The sequence below is a fragment of the Zeus faber genome (assembly GCF_960531495.2).
Source record: "Zeus faber genome assembly, chromosome: 21".
Taxonomy (NCBI): Eukaryota; Metazoa; Chordata; class Actinopteri; order Zeiformes; family Zeidae; genus Zeus; species Zeus faber.
This window is the reverse complement of record NC_137208.1, coordinates 25,171,604-25,193,999: the sequence shown is the minus strand read 5'-3', so window position 1 is coordinate 25,193,999 and position 22,396 is coordinate 25,171,604. Positions and strand designations below refer to the sequence as shown.

The 22,396-nt window shown below is 42.8% G+C and overlaps 1 protein-coding gene across 1 annotated transcript; it reads left to right on the top strand.

The window, feature by feature from the left end:
* The first annotated feature begins 756 nt into the window (after window positions 1-756).
* c4h11orf98 (chromosome 4 C11orf98 homolog) lies at window positions 757-11,755 on the top strand. The gene is made up of 4 exons (XM_080022077.1): window positions 757-844; window positions 4,639-4,763; window positions 10,981-11,078; window positions 11,271-11,755. The coding sequence occupies exons 1-4, from the start codon at window positions 803-805 to the stop codon at window positions 11,378-11,380; spliced, it is 375 nt and encodes a 124-aa protein (XP_079878203.1). The 5' UTR covers window positions 757-802; the 3' UTR covers window positions 11,381-11,755.
* The last annotated feature ends 10,641 nt before the right edge of the window (window positions 11,756-22,396 follow it).

The following is a 22,396-nucleotide window of genomic DNA, read 5'->3' as shown; positions in this document are numbered from 1 at the left end:
CAATTATGTAAAAAAAAAAATAAAATCATGTGCTTGGTTTTGTACATTTCTCTGAATGTGGCTGATATTACAGTCTACGTTTCCAGTCGGTTTAAACGTGCAACACTGTCTCTGCTGGTCAAACCCTTGGTTTTCTCACTAAAAACTGCAGGGTGGTGAATTTGTTTTAATCATTGCGTACTTATTCTGTTTGTCTCTAGATATAAACAACCACCACAGGGTGACGACATAATTATTATTTTTTGCTTTAATTTGTATCTATGTATTTTAATAAACAATCAACATACATCAGGGAAAGGGCATTACAATACAAAAGCGTGATGCACTACACAGTGTCAATAACTATATATAAGAAATACACCAACGTATAACTAAGAGAGGCTTGTGCTGCATTTCCTCGAACACGGAACTCGGGAAAAATACGACCTCGTACTTGGAAAATTGCGAAGGACCGGAATCCATTAAAATTTCGGGGCCTGAGGCCACCAAACCTGACCTGGCCCTTTGTTTGTAAATACGTTTAACCTAGATGCAAACTACTCCATAATTTTAGCTCCTAAGCAGATGCTTGTGGGATTCACAAATTTGCCAAACAAACACAAATTTGATGTGGGCGTCCATGTTTTCCCAAACAGGGCCAGGGCTACGGAGACAGAAGGAGAAATTTCCGAGTTTTAACGGAAAACTGCATTACGCTCAACATCGAGAAACGCCCCCATCGTTTGTTGCAACGAATCAGAATAAGACCCGGAAGTGTCCCCGTTAACGCACGTTCACACGCGAGAAGCTAGACGTGGCAAGCATGGGTAGTACTCCAGGTGGAAAGATCAACAGACCCAAAACCGTAAGTTGATTAGTTATTATCCGATTCGAAGTCAAATTAATATTAATGACTTCACTTTCTTCGACCGATCGATAGCACCCAACTGGGCAGGAAGCAGGCTCACAGAACATCGTATAAACTTCTGCTCAAGCAGGGCCTCATAACGAACAGTGCGTCGCGCTACAGTTGTTTTAAGCACAATTCAGCGTATATATATATATATATATTAATAATTATTATTACTATTAATAATCATACAACACTATTTTTTTAAGATCTTTATTTGGCGCATACATATACATACAAGCATGCGTATATGTAGTGAAATTACATTGCAACGCACCCGGAAATTATGCACAATAAGTACTGACTGACACAATAGCTAACTTATTAACTAACTGATTTCCTAAAACGTTATTCAATTATTAAATACAAGAAAATTAGAGTAAAAAAAAAAGGTAATATACAAAGTATAAATAGAATACAATTCAAAAGAATATACTATGATGTATATAAAGATATGTGCAGTAACGTGGCATGTGAATAAAGTGAGGTAGTGTGTGTGTAGATGTACAGTATACAACAGTATGACACAGCCATTACAGTAACACTGAACAGAACAGCAATACAGCACAGTATGCAGTAACCAGTACAGTATGCAGTACAGTATGCAACATACAGTACAGTATGGCAGTCGGGCCTATGTGAGTGTCTCAGTGAGGGCCCTTGGTGAGTTCAGCATTGACAGTCCTTATGGCTTGCTGGAAGAAACTTTGTCTCTGCCTCTCTGTTCTCACTGCGTGACTGCGGAGTTGCTTGCCCAACCGCAGCAACTGGAACAGTCCATTGTTGGGTTGGTGACGATCCTTCATGGTCCTGTGGGCTCTGCTACTGCACCTCCTGGTGTATAAGTCCTGCAAGGGGGTGAGGGTAGTTCCACTCTTACGTTTAGCCTAACGCAACACCCTCTAGAGGCCCTGCCTGTCCTACGCAGTACAGTTCCCAAATCAGGCAGTGATGTTGCCTGTCAGGATGCTCTCCACTGCTCCAGAGTAGAAGGACTTAAGGATCTTTGCTGAGACTCTGAATTTCTTCAGCTGCCTGGGGTAGTATAGATGCTGCATTGCCTTTCTCACCAGGGTCTCCATATGTATAGTCCATGTTAAGTCCTCCATGATGTGGACACCCAGGTACGTAAACCTGCTTACCCTCATCAACCGTGTGTGCATCCTTGGTTATAATCCTCTCCTCAAGTCCACAATCAGCTCCTTCGTTTTGGTGACGTTCAACAGGAGGCTGTTTTCCTGACACCAGAGTGACAAACATCAGCAAACTTGATGATGGTGTTGGAGCTGGACCTGGACACATAGTAATGTGTGCACAGGGAGTACAGTAGGGGGCTGAGGACACAGCCCTGGGGGGATCCTGTGTTCAGAGAAGAAAGAAAGAAGAAAGTCTTTATTTATCACGCAACACACCACATGCTTGCACACACACACACATGCACATGCTTTGATGGTGGCCGGTGAAATGGATTCTCTGCTTTTGACCCATCCTGGCTTGTCCTTCCTCCGGGGGCACAGCCAGGAGCAGTGGGCAGCATACGTGGACGCGCCCGGGGACCCGGTGATAAATGTCCATTGCTGGTCAGACAATGATGGGTGCATGTTTTTGGTGGGGGTCCATACTGACGTGAGGTGGAGGAAACCCCATGTGAGCACGGGGAGAACATGCAAACTCCTGCAAACTAAGTGAGGGTGCTGGACATGTGCCTCCCTACCCTAACCACCTGGAGCTTGGCTGTGAGTAAGTCCAAGATCCAGGCACACAGTGGAATGTTCAGTCGTAGCACCAGCAGCTTGATAGCCAGTCTGGTGGGGGGACTATGGTGTTGAAAGCTCAACTGTAGTCAATGAACAGCAATCTCACATAGCCCCTCTTCCGGCCATCCAGGTGTGTGAGCATGTTGTACAGTACCTGGGAGACCCCGTCGTCCATGGATCTGTTCGGCTGGTATACAAACTGCAGCGGGTCAATGATGCGGGGCAGCCAGGCACAGAAGTAATCCTTAGCCTCAGCCTCTTGAAGCACTTCATGACCACTGAAGTGAGGGCCACCGGACGGTAGTCATTCAAGCAGGCCGGAGAGGCATTCTTCGGCACAGGGACGATTGTGGACCTCTTGAAGCAGGACGGGACCACCGACTTGGCCAGGGAGGTGTTGATTATCCTTGTTAGCACAGGGGCTAGCTGGTTAACCCAGGCCTTCAGATATGCCATCTGGGCCCGCAGCTTTCCTGGTGTTCACACGCATCAGAGCCCTCCTAATGTCATGCTCAGACACGAAGAGTGCATGCTCATCCCCAGCGGTGTAACTCAAATTAGCCGGCGAGCTAGCAGTGTTGTTACCAGCCTCAAACCGTGCATAAAATAAGTTCAATTTGTTGGCAAGGGAGGCGTCGACACTCATGGCTGGGGGGGGGCTGCTCTTCTTTTTTTTTTTTTTTTTTTTTTTTACAGAGAACAAGAGAATGATAAGGTCGCATTCTTATTCAGGTCTGAATGCCCCATCGCTTACTGCGGTGCTTCCTCCAGCGGCGCTTCCGTGAAACAGCGGCTCCATTGATGCTATTGCCTTTGTTGATAATGTTGGCGCGTAGAATCTCCGTCGGCCACTCTAGGTCAGTGGATAAAATATCCCAAAGTTCTTTCAGGGAATTTTTTTTATATCCACGAGTGCATCACAGTTATAGGTGATCACTTCCGATGAGTTTTGGACGGAGATGGTGGAGTAAAACGAAAAAAAGTACAAAAATGTGCGCGATCTACACGGCGCATTCGCGCAGACGACTGGGCTGAGGCTTATGATGACTCGCTCCCACAAACTTTTCAGAGGGAACTAGGAGACCAGGCTTAAACCTGCCATCCATATACAATATATCTAAATATTAATCAAATATCAATCAAATGTGAAATTACCCTTAGAATGAAGAGCACCCATGTGCATATCCATGCATCACCCAGCCTTCTATCACTTTTATAAATAAAAAAAAATCAACTTTTATATCCATGCCCTTAAAAAGAAGAAGAAATTCAGCAAAAGTGCGAACCTCAGGGGACACAGAATCCACTGACTGTTATTACAGCCCGAATCTCGGAACCCACCGGCTATCGGTCTGCATCAATCACTTCAGAGGATACCTTTTGGAAAAAGGAGGCATTTTCTAGCTTTAACTTGAAATGAAGCAATCATTTCTATTTCAGTAGTAGAATATAGTAGTAAAATGTTTATCTTTTTGTAACTCCCAGTTCACTTTTTCTGTGCGTTTCATGACCGTCGTCTTTTACACTTCTGTATCTCTGAGCATGCATAGGGAATTTCCCAATATTGAGTAATCGGGCATGGTTCATGTTAATTAAAAACGAAATGAATGAGGCCCATGTGAATCCAAGTGGATATTTGTGACATCCACACTACATTCAAAACATTCATCATACATTCGGATCGTCCTTATTTTTGTCAAGTGATTTGCAATTAGCTCTTTTTTTTCCCCCCACTGTGCCAAATACCAAGCCAATCGTATTGATGCCCAGAGTATCAAAATGTTGGAACATATCTTTCGAACGTTCTTCGGTGGAATAGTATCTCCAGTGCATCCATTTGCAACCAAAACTTTAAGGTAATATGAATATGTAACAGGGATACATGATGCAATGTGTATAATCCTGAATAAAAATATTAATTCCGTCTGATGAGGATAGTTGCCTTTTGCCGCAGATGGTGGTTTATAAGTATTTATTCTGTCTGCTGTGTAGGAGCTGGGAAGGAAGCTTTTCAAGCGACGCAGGGTTCTCGGTAAGCAGAAGAGGAAGAAGAATCAAATTGTCGGGGCGGTGGTTGATGAAGGTCTCATCACTGTCCACCACTTAAAGAAGAGAAGGTGAGCACTGGCGGCACAAGCAGTCACTTAAAGTCGCAATAAATAATATTTTTGACAAGTCTTTAACATTACAAATATCATATAGTAGCACAATATTAATTTTGGCCTTTGTTGAAGGACTCAGTTGTGGTGAGTAGTTACTTGTGAGAAGAATAAATCCAGATGTTTGTATGAAAGATCAGATAAAGAAAGGGTTTAAACCAGTGGTTTCCACTAGGGACGCAGCGAAACGATGTATAAAATAGCAATAGAATAAAGAAGAAATCACGTGGAAACAAGTTACAAAGATGCACCACATGGTTGCGTCCGAGAAATTAAAATGAAATTTAAAAAAATAAAGTGGAACCAAGTTGTTGCAAAGACACTATGCTCTCCCGAAACGTGGCTGTCTAGTTTAGCAGATGGCTAACAGTCCTCCGAGGTATTAAAAATACTGTATTCATCCACAGGACAACACTGTAAAACTAACAGAGAAATAAATCCACGAGAATTGTATACCCTATATAAAAATAGAAATAAGCCAACAGTCATGAAAGATGCATTTACAACAACTTAGGGACTTATTACAAAGTAGGGCACAAATGAATTGCTAAAAACACATGAGTCCGCTTAGCTGGATGCTAACATAAAAAACTGTGCTGCACAATATATGGTTAATATCCTATATATCGTATATATCCTACATCGCAGGACATCCAATTTCAAGTAAGGCAAATGAACTCAAACACGTCATGCTACAACTTTTTTGCTGCTTAATACAAAAGGAAAACTCGCACGGTTCTCATTTTCCATGACTAATCTACAAGAGAAGTGTCTGATATTATAATTTATTCTGATTTAAGGGTTCTTTTCCAAATTTCCAAGAACCGTCAAGAAGACAAGTGCATTTGGATTCTGCTTATCGGTTCCTAATTTTTGCATATTTCAGTCACACTCCTGTCTCGCTCACCTTATGTTGGTGCGACGCAGTAGGACATTACTCATTGGATAGTAATCCATCCAATGAGTAATTTCCTGGAGCAGCAGGTTCCCCCGTGTTTCTTTACATCGTTCCCACGTACAGGTAACGTAAAGCACTGTGGTTTAAAATATTGCGGTAAAGCTTCTGCCACTGATTTGCCACATAAGCGAGAGAAACGGTATCGGGGTGCGCACACACTTTGTTTACATCCTGACCTGAACCATGGCTGACTGCACGCAGCAAATGCTCGAATGTTTGGCTTGAATTTACTAAATTCTTATATACTGTATATAATTCTCATATTTTTTACAAATATTTTTCCATCATTTATTCAAATTGTTTGTTTGTACTTGCTGTTGTTAATCATTCCTTATAAGAAAGACTAATATTTATTTTAATAAAGAAGGGAAAAATAAACCTTCCTGTCACAGTTTATAGTTTACTGATATTAACATAAATGTGCAGAGAATAAAGATTTTTATTTTCTATGCAGATACACTCCCCTACATAATCACCCCAATCATTAAAGAATGAGTAATTCTTTCCAAACAGCTATTCAAGGGTGTGTGTGTGTGTGTGTGTGTGTGTGTGTGTGTGTGTGTGTGTGTGTGTGTGTGTGTGTGTGTGTGTGTGTGTGTGTGTGTGTGTGTGTGTGTGTGAAAATAAAGTATTGCAATCTCAGTTTTTTCCAATATCGTGCAGCTCTAATACAGTGTAAACGTCCATGGACTAGCCAAATCTAGTGGCAGAAATATGAAGCTTATGAACTTAAAATCATCTTGGTATCTCAACAACTTTACAAACTCCTTTGATATTTAGATGGATAAAGTATGGCAAATATATGGTTGCAATCACTTGGATTCTTTTCATCAGTAAGAGCGGCATTGTGACAATGATGGAAAGTCAAATTTTGATGTACTTTTTTTGACTGAAGTACATTTCAAAGAAAATCTAAAATTGTAACTACTACTAACATAGTCCTGTTTTAAATCAGGATTTATATTTTACAGAATATCAGTTATTAAATGAGCAGTATTGGTATCAATCGTTAGCTTGCTCTAACTCAAGTTTTATGATAGGCAGAGCCCCTCTAGCTTCGTCCTTATTGGCTTCCCTGGTGCGACTGCGTGCATTTCTGTGAATTTTTGAATGTACCAATCCCCGACCAAGGGCCGTGCGCACACCGTTCTGCTGCCCGGGGATCTTCAGCTACCCTAGGAAGACCGCGGGGCATGAAAAGCTAGAGGGCTTTGTCTACGATCATAGAACTTAAATTTGAGCAAGCTAACTTGTTCTATTTCACATAAGCGCTGTCCTCTAGCTTCGTCCTTATTGGTGGAGGGCGAAGCCAGTTGAGTCTACACTCTGCTGTCATGAGACAAGGCAATAGCTCTGCTGGTACAACCAGCCAACCGATGGGCAAAATAACTTCCAAGGTATAACAGAGCAGTGGAAATGGCGATGTATTCATACGTGGTATCCCACTTGTTAAAAATAGCATTGTGACTCACCTCAACAGGGAGTGTTGAGGTGAGTGGTGCAATATATCCGTAACGGCGATTAAACCAATCATGCGCTGGGACTGTCATCCTCATTTGCATATTGGATAAGCAGGTTACACAGACTTATCCGTGTAATGCAGTCCATGTAGGGGCTAAACAAGGGGCGCTGTGTCCATGACAAAACCCATAATGCTGCCATGCAAATAATCTTCCACGGACACATCTCCAAACAGGGCAGTGGATGCCCCTACTCCGTGTGTAGAGTGAGCCTTGATGCCAGGTGGCAAAACTTGACCCGTTTCCGTGTAGGCTTGTGTAATGCCGTCACATAACCAATGAGAAAGCTGCTGTTACGGCAAGGGTCTTTCCATAGTAGCTCCGCTGTGGGAAACAAACAGATGAGTTGGCTCGTCATTGTCGCTGTGCACCATACACTTGTATCCAGAGCATGACGGGAGCATAAGCAATGAGACATTTATCTTCCTCATTAGTGTGCGGTAGAGGGTAGAAAAAGTCAAGCGTGATGTCCCTAGAACGAAAGGAGCTCCTGTTCTTTGGTATAAAATCCGGATTAGCTTTACTCATATCGCCATTCGTAAAAAGGCAGCTTGTGTGCACGAACAGGGCGGCCACCCCCCAGTTTATCAGATGTCAGGGCAAGCAGACAGCTGTTTTAAAAGGAGTGTGAATCGGTTCAAAGCGCTCACCTGTGAGACAGCGCAGTACCCATACCAGATCCCTTTTCAGGGTGAACGAGCATGACGGGGGTTGGATATCTCTTGCTCCCTGTAGGTAGCTTTTAATCAAAGGATGGCTAAACCCCAGTTTCTCACCAAAACCCTCATGATAGGCAGAAATAGCCAATGCATACACCTTAACAGGGGAAGGTGTCCAGTAACCAATGGAGATGAGAAAGCATGTACTCCACCAGGCATGAGGTGGGAATGACATTCTGTACTTCAACAGTGTTCGAAAGACACCTCCACTTCCCAGTGAGTGTTGGTGGAGGTTGCCCTGGCACTCTGTATTGTATTAATCACCGCAGATGACAAGCCCAGTTGTGGTAGCCTCGACAACTCTGGCCTGGTACCTCTCAGGTACCAGGCCATGAGTTGCTGACCGAGAATTGGGCACTGTTTTATCATTTCCTGTGCCTTGGGTATGGTTCGCCCGCCAGTCACTGGACCAGCTCCGGAAACCAAGCAACGGACATGTGCTCCTGGGCTACTAGAACAAGGCACGCTCGCCTCACTCTAGTTAGCAGGCGGTCTAGGAGGTGGATTGGAGGTAAGGCGTGTAGCAGCTTGCGGGTCCAGTGACTGTTGGCGAAAGCATTCACTCCCAGTGGCAGTTTGTCCTGGTGGTGATGAAAACCAGAACGGGAACTGAGTGTTCTCCCTGGTTGCAAAAAGGTCCACCAGCACTTCTCCGAAACGGTGCATGATCTGTCTAAATATGTCTGGGTTCGGGCATAATTCACTCTCTGATGGCCCCCGATGGACATCACATTGGCCCCTACATTCTGTATTCCGGGAAAGTACAGTGCTTTCAGGCTGCGGAGTGACATGCGCCCAGTGCCGCAATCTGGCCACTGAGCAATGCAGGTTCACCGACTTCAGTCTGTCCTGTCGGTAAGCTGCTGCTGCTGCTGATTAGTTGCCTATCCTGACTACAATGTCGCAGTTACTTAAAAAGGAGGCGGACAGCACCAGAAGGACTTTGTTGAGTTCCAACACATTGATGTGTTCGGGTGGAGGATTTGGCAACCCCCCCCATCCCGTCAGACGCATCTATGAAGATAGTCACATGACTGGGCGTCCTTCCCAGGGGTGCGTTGAGGGACAAAACCTGGGGGTCTCTCAAATGGTTCAGCTCGGTGCATGTGAAGCAAATCCAGCAGCACTACTCTATGTGCCGCTGACATCCGCCCCAACAGACGCATAATGGTCACTGCCGTCAGAACCCGTAGAGGGCAGCAGTGTGTGTGTGTGTGTGTGTGTGTGTGTGTGTGTGTGTGTGTGTGTGTGTGTGTGTGTGTGTGTGTGTGTGTGTGTGTGTGTGTGTGTGTGTGTGTGTGTGTGTGTGTGTGTGTGTGTGTGTGTGTGTGTGTGTGTGTGTGCGCTCTTGCCAACTGAGGAGTGAGACAGCACAATAAAATCGTCTCGATAGAGTACTGAAACCACTTTGAAGGAGAGGTAGAATATTGTTCTATCCACACACTTTGAAAAGATGCGTGGGGCTAGGGAATAACCGAACGGTATCTGCTGGTACTCATAGGTTATTCCCATAAAGCCAAAGATAGGTATAGATAGGTAAGATAGGTATATGGAAAAAACACATTCTTGAGATCAGCTGTAGTGATCTAGTCCCCTGGTATGTTGTAACGCGGCAGATCCTGTGTAGTCAGCATGCAAAACGGTCTCTATACAATCAGTTTATTGAGAGCTTGTTAATCGAGAATTGGTCTAATTCCCCCTATCTTTTTGGGAACCAAGAATTAGTGGGAATAGATGCCGATCTGGCTGTTTGCTGGTGAAACGAGTGATATTTCCCCCCTTCCTTATTAGTGCTGCTGTGGCCCCTGATAAGGCAGCCGCTGCCATGGGATTTGGCATCACTGACTGATCCCTTGAAAAGGAGGTGGGGCATCGCAAACTGCAGCACGTAATCCCGTCTCAGTGTTCTGTCTAGCCATAGTAGTAGTGAGCACCTGAGACGCCAATTGGGGTAGTATAGGGAGAGGGAGGACGCCTCCAAGCAGGGGATGCTTCCCATAAAATCCTTGTAACTTTTTTTTCTGCCCTCACCCCTACAGATAGGCGATGTGCCTTTCTTGCTTCCTGCCCAAAATGGATGGGCCTCATCTAGTGAGCGTTGATATTCAATCACACGGTTGTGATCTCACGCCGACGGGAGAGTGTGGGGCCTTGCTAGCAGCATAGATTCTGTCTGCATAGAGTGTCTGCGGTTCTCATCTGTGGGCGTAGAAGTCGTTTTTTCACCGGAGGAACGTTTTCAAAGTTCTAAGAACCTAGGAACTAGGAACAATCGTAGTTCTTAGAATGCCGTTTTGAGGGACTTTTTTTTAGCTCCCACTTCAAGGCAGGGACTTCCCAGCGCAAGAGGAACCTTCAGTGACGTAAGTGTACAGTGATTAGTCAAACACATGAGCCAATGCAGCATCGGCAACTGGCATATTTAATAACCTGCCTTTGTCTCTATTTACACACTATTTATTTCCAAAACATTTTAACACTTCTGTTAAAATGCCCTCCACCATCATGGAACAGTCGTCAACCTCTGGCGCCAAGGAGATGATTGATGCTCTGGGTGAATCCGCCTCCTCGTACTCATCCACGAGGTAACCCATCTGGGTTACGATGGATGAGCCAGTGGGGTTTTCACCTGGTGAAGGGAGCACAGAAGGGCGGGGCCGATCCTGCTACGGCGGCTCCTCCAGTGGGACATCAGCGTTGCCTTTGTCAGGGCCCAAAGTAAATAATTTTGACTTGTAGCTGTCTACAGGAACCGTTTCCAAGCAGTTAAAGTTGTCAATAGAGGAGTTACAGGTTTTATTTTACAAAAAAAAATCTTACTCAAAATTTGAAGAGTGGTGTCATGTTTATGCATTTTGCATTCCACTGTGCGGATAAGCTGCTTGTTCAGGATAATTTATAATAATAATATAACAGTACACGGCTGGTTAATCATTTCTCCTACTATAAGGTCCATCTACTGTACATTTTTTCTTCAGCTCCAGCAAAAGAGCAAACATCACTCTGTCTGGGAAAAAGAAACGCAAGCTTCTCAAGCAGCTTCATCACATGCAGAAGGAAAAGGCCAGCGTGACTGGTAAGGATGAAACTCAAACAAATAAGTTTGAAGTCTTCATTTCTATACAATGTCAAAGGATGTGAGTGTGTAAGTATAATGTATACAGTATAATGTATGGGTGTATGTGTGCATTTTTTTTCCTTCTTTTCCCAGTAAAATAAATATTGGAGGATTTGCTTCTTCTTTATTTTTATTTTTTTACCCCAATAGTTGAACCACAAACGGCGCCAAAGAAACCGTCCCCAGCTCCCGCATCGGCCAAGAAAAAAAAGTGCGTCACCAGGTCCCAGGGGGATGTTGAAATGGAAGACATTCAGTAAAAAACTGAAAAAGGAGTGGGAGGGTAACAGTTATCTGCTGTTTGATCCCCTGGACATTCAGGACATTGTCCCACCTTCAACACCAAGCAGAAGAGTGGGAGTTGGAGCTACCCCCTTCACCCAAATGTGAAAGGGATGAACTTGATCCAGGCTCAACAGTTGGCAGATCGCCCTCCATAGACTAATTTGGTTTGATTTTAATGCCTCTATGATACGTCTATGTATTTTTCAGAAATTGACACCTAACAAAAAGTTGTTGTATTGTTGATCAATATAAGACATTTGCAGAAACAGATCTGATTTAGGTTGAAAACCCAAATTGCTTGGTTTCTTTCTCTTCTTGGTTCATATTAAATGTCAGACTGACTAATTGAATTATTTGGGGTTCAGTCGTTTGCTCATGAGCACAAAGGGCTAAAAAGCATTTTAACTGTTGTTCTTGTAGCCTCTACATAACACAGACCTGCTAACCTGCATGCATTTTGTGTACTTACTACACAATTCTTAGTCAAAATAAGCAGGTATGAAATGCCAGCTGAAAGTACGCCAAAAAATGTTTTATATAAAATTGTAATTTAATGACGGCAATCAATACAAAACACCATACATTTATTGGGTATTTAAACTACATCCCTCGGATTGGACCACATGCTACGACTTGTGGTACTGCATCCCCTCCCCTCCCTCTCACTCAACTCATCTGTTGATACGCAGCTCACTGGCAGTACTTTCGACTATTATCCACTGAAGCATAATGCTGCGTTGTGAGGTTAAAATGGGAAGACGGAGAGTTGTAATAAAGCACAAAAATGTGACCGTAATGTTAACATAAAAAACGGGAGATGCACCGATCGACCGGCCATGACCGGAATTGGTCGGTTATCACCAGCCAATCAGTGTCATATATTTTCAGATTCTGCCGGTCAAATTTACACACCGATGCTGTGCTTATGTACTGTACTGGTAAAAATGCTCCAATACTCAAACATGATACCAATGTGATGTAGTTTGTGTAGTTGACGCTCAAAAAAACGAGCAAAAGAAAGAAAATGTCAGCTGTTTGGAGATACTTCAAAGTAAACAAAATAGATTACATCAGTTATTTATCTATCGCCTGACGATATCCCAACATTGTGCAGACTGCATATCTATAGCTGTCACAGCGTAACTCTGCTTCTGATGAATGGTTTGACTCTTTTTTGAGACTTGGTTCTTGACAAGTAACTCAGTAAAACGAGTCGTTCGATTGATTCACCTAGTTTAAGGAGGACTTCAAGTGAACGAAAGTGAGAAGAGTTGGCCATTTATTTTGTTAATTTTTTTTGTAATGATTGCAATGTATTTGAAGTACCATACAGATATACTATAAATGTTGTTGATTAGCCTAGTTAAGAGACAACTACGGTGTTAAATAACTGATGGAGTCAGCTGCAGTAACTCATGCCACGGAGATTCCCTGTTACACTATTGTGGTACTCAAAATATTTTCCCTAGGTTGGCAGGTCTGCATAACATGTACAGGTGTTGTAAAGCTGGTGTTACATTACTGGAGTTACTGTTTGGGGGATCACTCGTATTGACTCTCAATGTCGGTCTGCATTTTGTAGTTAGAAGATGGCTTGGAAGTCTTGTTCGGTGAAAAACTGCAACAGAAAATCTTGCAGCCATCTTGTGTGAAACCTTGACCCTTAATTTTCTCCAATGCTTTCTCCATTTGTGTAGATTTCGTATATTTCAGCATTTTCTCTATGTAATGGAATGGAAGTGATTCTCAAAAAATGGCGACCGGAGTCCACAGCAACGGTCAAACTTCATTCCTTATTCACCTTAAATTGTTGAGTCCTCATAAATTGCGCAATTAAAATTTGATTCATATAATTGCATTAATTTCTTACAAAAATGGTCGCAGTGTGAGTAAGGCTACATTTATTGATTACGTTTTTGCTCAATTTAATTTCTACGTCACAGCACATCACCAATTCTGTTTGACGAGTCCATCGCAGGCCCTCCCCTCGCTGCTCATTGGCTGTTTGTCAATTATTGACTTCCGCTAAAACAAACATGGACGACGGAGCAATTCGTTATCGCGCATGACTTCTCTCTCGTGAGGTGGAGCCTGAGGAGACGCTTCTCTTCAATTCAATGGTCTTTGTTAACACGACAATCATACGTTTACATCTAAAATACAAAAAATGTGAAGGAGAGAAACTAAAGCTAATCTAAAATAGATAACATAGGTGAAGCCAACATAAAATAGAATTGAAGAATTTGTGTGTATATACACACACATACACAGACCGCATATAAGATAGATAGGATAAAATGGAAAAATGGAGTAAAATCAGCATCATCCTGCTCATAAATGGCAACGCATCAAAAACTGCAAATGAGATTTAAAACAAAAAACGGAAGAAAAGACAAAGGCGTACAGTTTCAGGGCATTTTCACATTGTTTTTTTTACAACGAAGTACCATTCATGAATTAAAAAATGTACCCTCAAATCATAATATTACCAGGATTTTCCCATTTCTGTCTTCCGTGGCAAAAATCCTCATTTCATGTTACCGTATGGGAGTCGTTATTTGGGGGGCGGGGGGTGTTGCGAATGACAGCGCGCACCCCCTCCTCTCCGTAATCGCGCGGAGGACAAAAGCCAAAAAATGGGTCAGACGAGAGGGAACGGATCTCCTGCGTCGCCGAACCTCAGCCCCAGCCATCATGTAACGGTCCTTCTGAGCCAGATCAGCGGGTCTTGATTATTCGTTTTTATTATAATATTTGTTGGACCATGCTACGCACACGGCCGCGTTTAATTTCCCATTCTTATAATCGCAGCTGCTGAAATCGCGCCATCATCATTATTATCATTGTTGTTATTAAGGAAGCGCCTTTTATTATTATTTTTAGAGGAATTGTTTGAGTGCAGTATCTGTCTCTCCAGGATGTCATCGGAGTCTGCAAGTGGGTAAGTGTGTGTGTGTGTGTGTGTGTGTGTGTGTGTGTGTGTGTGTGTGTGTGTGTGTGTGTGTGTGTGTGTGTGTGTGTGTGTATACAGCATGTCCTCTGAACGCCGTTTGATCGCCAATGACATAACTGCTTTGAAGGTTTTGTGGCACCTGTGTGGTGTATTTCGGCTTTGTGCTTCGGAGTTTACCTCCACCGGACCTATCGCATCTGACGCATCGACGTAAGGCATTTTTCAAGGGCAGATTGCCGGTTTTTCCTCATCCTTACAATTAAAAGCCCACGGCCTCTTTAAAGGCTTGCATGGAATTTGCATTTTGGCCGCCTCTCAGATCGGCCTTCTGCAATACCCAAATCAATGCACAAGGGCGATGAAATGGCAAACAATGCCAATGCTCCTGTTATATTCTCGCGTTTTACGAGCTAAACGGGTAATGGTTAAACATCACTGTCAGTAATTGCACCATGAGAGTACTGTAGTACAATGACAATAATCTAGTTTCATTTGACCTCACGCTGTTCATAATACCGCCAACTTTTGTGAATATATTCTCTTTTCTCGGTTGTTTTTTCCTGTATTTGTATTGCTAATTATAAACAGTACTATTTTTGGCTCTATGGTAAGGATTTCATATTCGGCAATATCTACCGGTATGTTAGGTTCATCATAATAAAAAAACAACAACACTGATATAGTATACAGGTTTGGACAAAACCATATGTGACAAAAGAAAATCTTCAAAGATTGGGGTCCCAGAAACCAAATCATATGGAATGGGGTCTGTGGCCTAATACATACGAAATTGAGGGATATGGGATAAAAAAAAGTTTGAGAATTGCTGACCCATTGTAACCAATCTCTCGGCTTGTGTAAAGTAAACAAAAAGCTTATCTGATATATATTATATAAGTGCCGATATTGGGTCAGATACAGATTGTAATAAAAGCTGATTGTTATATCCCATGCAGGAGCCAGGGCCAAAGTTCTTGACTGTAGACCCACAGGGGGCGATGGACATCTGATGGGGCCCGCATACACGCACAAGTTGTTAGTAAGTACCTTTGTGAAATATAGTTTCCCATAGACGTTTCAATTTGACTGAAAAAATGAGCTGACATATGTTTTTTTTATTTGTCGTTAGAGTGAGTAAAGTGATAACACTTTTCTCTGGAAACCTTTTATTTATCCCAGACAGCTAGTATTTCTACTCTTTCAGGCAGTTGATAGTTTGTAAAAATATTTTGAAGCCTTTCTGAAATCAAGATTCATGTTTTTTTACTGTTTGGGTCATCACAATTCAGGCCATCTTCAAACCCGATCACATTCTAAATTTAAATCAAGTTCTAAAAAAAGAAGTGAGTTTTAATTGAACTGGCATACTTCTTATCCCCAACCCCTCCACCCCACCTACCTGTGTAATTAGTTGACAGGGTTGTGTGATATCTTCTGCATTTAGATTTCTAATTTTACACAGCGGCACTGATCTTTCAGTTGACAGCCTGCTTTGACGAGATGGATCAGACGGATTGTATGCCGCGGAACACAGGGAGGGGAAAAAAAAACTAGGACTTAACCCTGTCAAGTATCAAATCAGAGACACCAAGTTCCACTGAAAGAGAAGCTATTCTGCGATTTTAGGAAAGGAAGTATAACAGGCTGAAAGGGCAGACGATTTTGTGACTATTCTGGAAGTTCACCATGAGGCTTTGGGGAGCACGTAAAAATAGCGGAGCCCTTGTATGCATGAAAATGCATATCTGATAGACTAATGGCTAGCATAAATTTGTGTGGCGTTAAATAGATTTTTGTCTCTGAATACACATAGTATGTAGGAGTAGAGATCTCACCGTTGTGTGCAGCATACACACACACACTAGCTAGGTAGCTCACTTCTGTAATCATGTCATCATTTTGTCATCAAAGTTGAAAGAAATCCCTCCTTACACTTTGTAACAGACATCTATATTTGCTGATGGCAGTGTTAACCATCAGATCACACAATGTATTGGTCATGACGTACAGAAGATATGCCCAATGAGACCAAATCATAACAAAATCTGATTTCTCCGATCTCGGATATGAACTGAAAATGTAGTGGGACATGTTATTTTTTGGAGGCTAACTGTAGGGCTGTCCCCTGAAATTTGACGTGTCGAATCACCAGTCGGAAACTCATCAGTTGACTGAGATTCTTCAAGTCAAACAGTCTTTTTTTAAAATAAATTCAGTCAGTGTGCATTACAATAACAGGATAAAACAGATACAAGCTTACAAAATTCATGGGGACTACTTTTCTGCGCATAATGCATGGAGAAGGGGAGAGAGTCACAGAGAGTGTCCCCATTACGCATGGTTTCGTTCCAAACTGTTCCATACACATTTGTTTAGTGAGGAGACGTAAAATAAAAATACACTGTTTTGGCATGCGTTTGCGGGCACATAGCTGGCGCACGCATCGTCTGTACAGTCGGTGAGTGGGACAGGTGCTATCACGCCTATAGGAAGAGCTGAGCTGGCCCCACCCGGCCCACTTCCACCCCCTGACGGTGAATAGGTGAATATTTGCATTGAACAGCCAAATCTGTTTAGACTAACAAAATTCTGAGTCGGTTACAGCCCAGGGTAACCGTAATATTATTACTGAAATTTTATTATTAAATCGTGACAGGACTCGTTACTGGGAAAAGTAATATTATTACTGTAATGCGTTACTGCCCAACATTGCACACGCCCACTCTTCAAATCTTGACACCCACTTCCTCCACCCACAGAATATTTCCCTAGAAGTTTCCCTCTTTCTCCGCTCGAAGACACCACAGACTCACTCTTTTAAACGGCGCAGCGGTTGGACCATGAGGGCACCTGTGTTGGCCATTGTCGCTTTGGCGATGCTGGCGGCGACCAGCCTGGTGGCGGGCGCGGAGCCCAAGACCTGTTTCTCCAGGCAGCACAGACAGGCTGCCGTCAATGTGAGGGTAGCCTTGACCAGGCCCGGAGCCGCCATAGATTCTCGCGCCGTCCAGTCGGAGAAAGACTGCATCCTGGCCTGCTGCTCGGAGGAAGTGAAGCCAGGTGAGCCGCATTGAGACGTTTGAGAATTGCAGGAAAGCTTTTGCCATTTCTCATCCCATGCCTGAGAAACTTAAGCTGGCTTCCCATTGAACGTGGAATAATTTCCAACAGTGGGATCCCACGGTGGCCGTCGGATGAACTGTGCCTGAGTTTCACATCACAAAATACGTCAGGAAAAACAGGAGAACTTGTTTTTCTCCAGTACAACAGTGAGTAGTGTGCTCAACTGGAAATTTACCATGTTTCATGAACAGGAGTTACAAACTATCTTTATATAGTGTTTACAAGGTGCGAACAAAAATAAACCCTCAATTCACTTATGTCAAAATCGATTTATTGATAGTGAATACGGTGACATCTGACATTAGCATTAATTGTTCTGTTACAGAAATTAAATCGTCGCTATAATCTGCAGTTTGTCAGTCGGTGGTTTTAAATAAAGAGGCAGACAGGCTGGTGACAGGCTGGTTTTTACTTGTACAAGGGTCGGGTCAGAGATGTGCTCCCGAGCAGCTCTCTTAGTTGAACAGTTTATTTTCAGGGAACCAGAGAATACAGTATATTGTCAGTTTGGCGTCACAAATTTATACGTGTTCAAGATAAGGTAAACTCTTGACACACCAAGGACTGAGCTGTCGTTCTTGCTCTTGCAGCTGCATCGGCAGGGGGAGGCCGAAAAGATGATGCCATACAGACTATACTCCCATTTGTACTGTTTGGAAAACCATGGGAAAATAAAGATATGTGACTGAGAATATATGAGGTTGTGTTCTTCATTATGTGTGTGCATATATGTTTATGTGATTACATAGATTTAGATTGTTACATTCCACCCTTTGAATCATATAAACATAAGGATAATAAAAAAAACTATAGAAAATGTAAATACTCAAACATGAAATGTAAAACATCAAAATAGAATGCTGAAAATTTAACATACATACAGGGAATAAAATATATACGTAAAGCACATCACAACAGAAAACAAACCAACAACCAACCTCAAAACATGAAACCAAAACTAAAAAGCAAAACAAAAGCAAGACAGAAAGAAACCTCAAACCAAACCATCAACAATAGGTACATGTAAATGTATACTAAGAATAAAGCGGGAACAAATGCAATAAATTAAATGATCATTACACAAGAAATAAACGGTATGCCTAAAAATAACAGGTTGTATATGGTTATCCGAAAAAACTTAGCCCTTGACGTTGGGTAAAACCCAGTGGGAAACCTAGGAAGTCCTTTTGATGGAGGGCGGAAGGATCTTTCCTCCTTCAAAAGGACTTCCTGTGTTTGACCATATAACAAGGTGGGGAGTGGCCAGATTAGAGGGGGATCGCACTGGAGGGGCGTGGGGTCCAAGGGTCACCTGGTGGAATGTTGATTCCTTCACCACCTCTCTATCTAACTCTGAGGAGCTCCATGCTAATAGTGGACTTGTCTCGTGGAGGGACCATCGACTGCAGCCCACAGCCAGATCTCCATTTCCAAAAATGCCATTTGCTGCACAGCCTTCAAATTCATAGCACGGATAATCGGAGCAAGCTGGTCATATATTCTGAAGGGCAGGTACATGTACATAGCGAGAGGGGCCCCTTATGATAAGACCTTATCTTTATCTTTGCAGAGTCCAGATGTTCAAAGCTCCTAACAAGCTCTGTGAAGGAGTTCTTTGTTCAACCACTCTGAGACTCACCATCACTCCCCTCCTTGGAGATCGAACATCTCCACATAAGTTAGAGAATAAAAGAGGCTTCAAAGAAACGCAGAATAAAACTGAGTAACTAATAACTAAATGCAGAAATGCGTAACTAAATGAAAAACACATCCCAAAACCACACAAAATCCGAACATCGAAAGAAACAAATAACGAGCATTATAACACTCGCCTTTGATAGCAGGACTCCCCATTTGCCGAACATTTTGTCCAGCCAGGGAGTATTCCACACTGCCCATGGGGGGCATTGTCCTTTTAACTCTTTTCTGAGGTTTTGAAGATTGGCCAATGCAACGGTGATTTTTCCATCTGGGGCCGTGTTGTTAGGGAGCACATACAACATTTCACACCAAACATAGCACATACACCTTGCTGTTCGGCTAGGGTCATGTCTAGGGCCAAACGATTTTGCCAGGCCACTCGGGAAGTTGCATCTAGCTGCTCACCGAAGGCCTCTAACAACTGAAACGTGTAATTGGCATGTAGTTCACCCAATCAACATTTTTGTCAATTGTTCACCGGGCACAAAGTATAGATGCAAATCCACCTGAAATTGGTTTAGTGCCTTCAATTTGTGAGGGGACCCCCCCATTGGAACTCCGAAGGCATCTATGTAGACACCTGGAGCGTTTACAGATTGTTATTTTTCTGTTGACATGAGTGCAGTGTATCATGCAGTCCCAGACATATGGGGATGTGGCCATGTGTACTCCATTGGTTGCGGGGTCGTAGGTTTGAAGACCCCATTATCTTTTTGCGGTTGAGCATAATGCCACAGTATCGGGAGTACTATTTATATTGTTGTGATTAGTATGAATGCTAGGGTACTCCTGACTCCACAGAGTCGTTTAATGGGTTAAATGGGTGTCATGTGCTTTGCTTTGGCTCATGGTTTCTGCTGGGTGTAATCACTGGGTGTGAGCACTTGGCTTTTGGCAGTGCCGTTGGCTTCCTCGGTGGATGCAGCGCTGATGGCGTTGGTGTTGTTTTGTCCACAGGTTGGCAGGGATGTTGGTTAGCGGGGGAGACAGTTCTGGTGGTTCAGTTGGTTCCGTTGGTTCCGTTGGGGTCATTTGGGTTCAGTCGTGGTTATATATGGGTATCAGTCAATAATAAACGCTATTGTCTATGCTAAATGTGTGTAGCTTGGAGTGGGTGGAACTAAGTGTTATAATCTAGCTGTGTGGTGGCTAAACTGTGGATCCTGGGTGGGGTTTAGTCACACACGCACATTCACACGTCATCAGCAAAGCACATGCAGTTGGAATCTCTTCCAGAAAGTTCTCTCAGTATGCTACAACCCTCTAGCTGCTCACTTCCTTCTATCTCTGTTTGTGACTTTGACAGTCCATTTCTCATCCACGTTTCCTGTTGTTCTATTTCCCTCACAACACAATAATATTTCCGTTGACTTTATCCCAACAGCACTCAAACAACAATCAAACAACATTTATTTCAGCAATAATGCTGCAACACAAAATACAGTGCACATGAGGAGGAAACTCACATTCTACAACTACCAAAGTCTCACCATGTCCCAGACAGTCAACACTAATACAGATTTTCAAAATGGCTCTGCGCACCTTAGTTCCTATGGGTCCTGTTGTCTGGCCGAGCCATGGGTCAGACGCTGGTCCATGGTTTAGACCATACAACAAACCTCTCACTGATTTTGTTTACACACTAATACAACAATGAATCACACAACACTCAACACACACATTCCAATACACAGCACAACCGAACACCGCAATTCTCGACACCACAGCCACTAAATGGCCCTGCATGTGCTATTGGTGTCCACCATGAAATAGCGTGAAGATCCTATGTACTTATGCCAACCCTCTAAGTCATTAAGACCCATTATTAGGTGGAAAGAAGCCAGGTGGTGATGTTCCGTCTGGGTTCTTCTTTTTTTTTTTTTTTTTCAAGGTCATTGTGGTTCTTTTCTTGCCATTTTTAGGTGGGTTGGGTGGAGGTGGAGGTAGCTGCATGTGCGGCGGCTTATTGCGGGGCATCGTCGTCACTCTCGAGGTTGACCACTGGTATCTCTCCGTTGATGATGTTAGGTACGTCGTAAGGACAAGGTTGGGTGGATTTGGAGGTTGAAGCCATTTGAGAGGATGGGAGTCCAGGTCCAGATGCAGTATTTTGTCCGGTAACATAGGATACAATGAAGTACATTGATTAGCAGTATACAGTGGTGGTGCTGATGCTTTCTGCTTTCTTTGTCCATTTTCCTGGCCCTGTCTCTTTCCCTGATCTCTGTCTCTCTGCCCCTTTTCCTCTCCATGCTTCTTATTCTTTTTCTTTTCTCTGTTATTAGCTTCCTCTATCCACTCTCCAAAAGCCCACCAATCAGCCTTTTACTTCCTCTTTTCATTTCTTTATCTTGTAATCTAACTTTCAGCTGCAGTAGCTGATTGAGACTACAACTTCACCCTATGGGAAAACCTAAGCTTTCCCATTCTACCAAACTTATCACTGTTCTGTCATCTTTTCCCTTCATGCATTTGTAACATTCCTTTGATTCCCTTGCTTGTTGATCCTTCTGTAGCGTTTTGCTATTACTGGTACCCATGGTGTTATTAGACCCGTGAGGGCGATCTCACATTTCCTGTAGCTTCCAAGGCTACTTTAAATTATTTTATTTTATTTTTCTTTATTTCTTTATTAATTTATTTCATGATTGCCTTTTAACCTTAGGATTTCCTTTGTGTCAATTGGTGTTTCCTTATTCTCCCTTTTTAGCTATTTCATGTACTTATCTCAAATGTCTCAATAGATAGATCAAATTCTATTTCACGTACTTTAAGGTCTCAATAGAGCTGTGGAAACCACATTTCATTTCACGTACTTTACGGTCTTAATAGAAGTAAACATAGTCGTCACTTTATTTCCAGGTTTCTTCGAAACCTGGAAATAAAGTGACGACTATGTTAAACCTAAAAAACCTAAACCTAAAATTTGAGAATAAAACAACCAATGTCTTCATTTTAGGAAAATCCGTTGGTAATTGGATCATAAAATAAATCCTGAATATTTTTTTTAAATTTTATTTAGAATTAGAAGATTTATTTCAAAAACTTCACACAACATCTGTCTTACCCTGCTATCAGAAACTTAGATCGAGGCGGCGCCCCAGAGTCCCACCGAAGGATGGTCCTCCAAACGAGGGTTTTAGTCTATGCCAGCTCCGTCGTCGATGGTCCCCCTGGACGCAGCTCGATCCTGTTCCATGATGCCAGATTATGT

Excerpts from the sequence above, each read along its gene's own strand:
- c4h11orf98 (XM_080022077.1), top strand. The coding sequence starts at position 803 with ATGGGTAGTACTCCAGGTGGAAAGATCAACAGACCCAAAACC. Across the intron at positions 845-4,638 it reads AGATCAACAGACCCAAAACC|GAGCTGGGAAGGAAGCTTTT; the intron begins GTAAGTTGATTA and ends TCTGCTGTGTAG. Across the intron at positions 11,079-11,270 it reads GGAAAAGGCCAGCGTGACTG|TTGAACCACAAACGGCGCCA; the intron begins GTAAGGATGAAA and ends TTACCCCAATAG.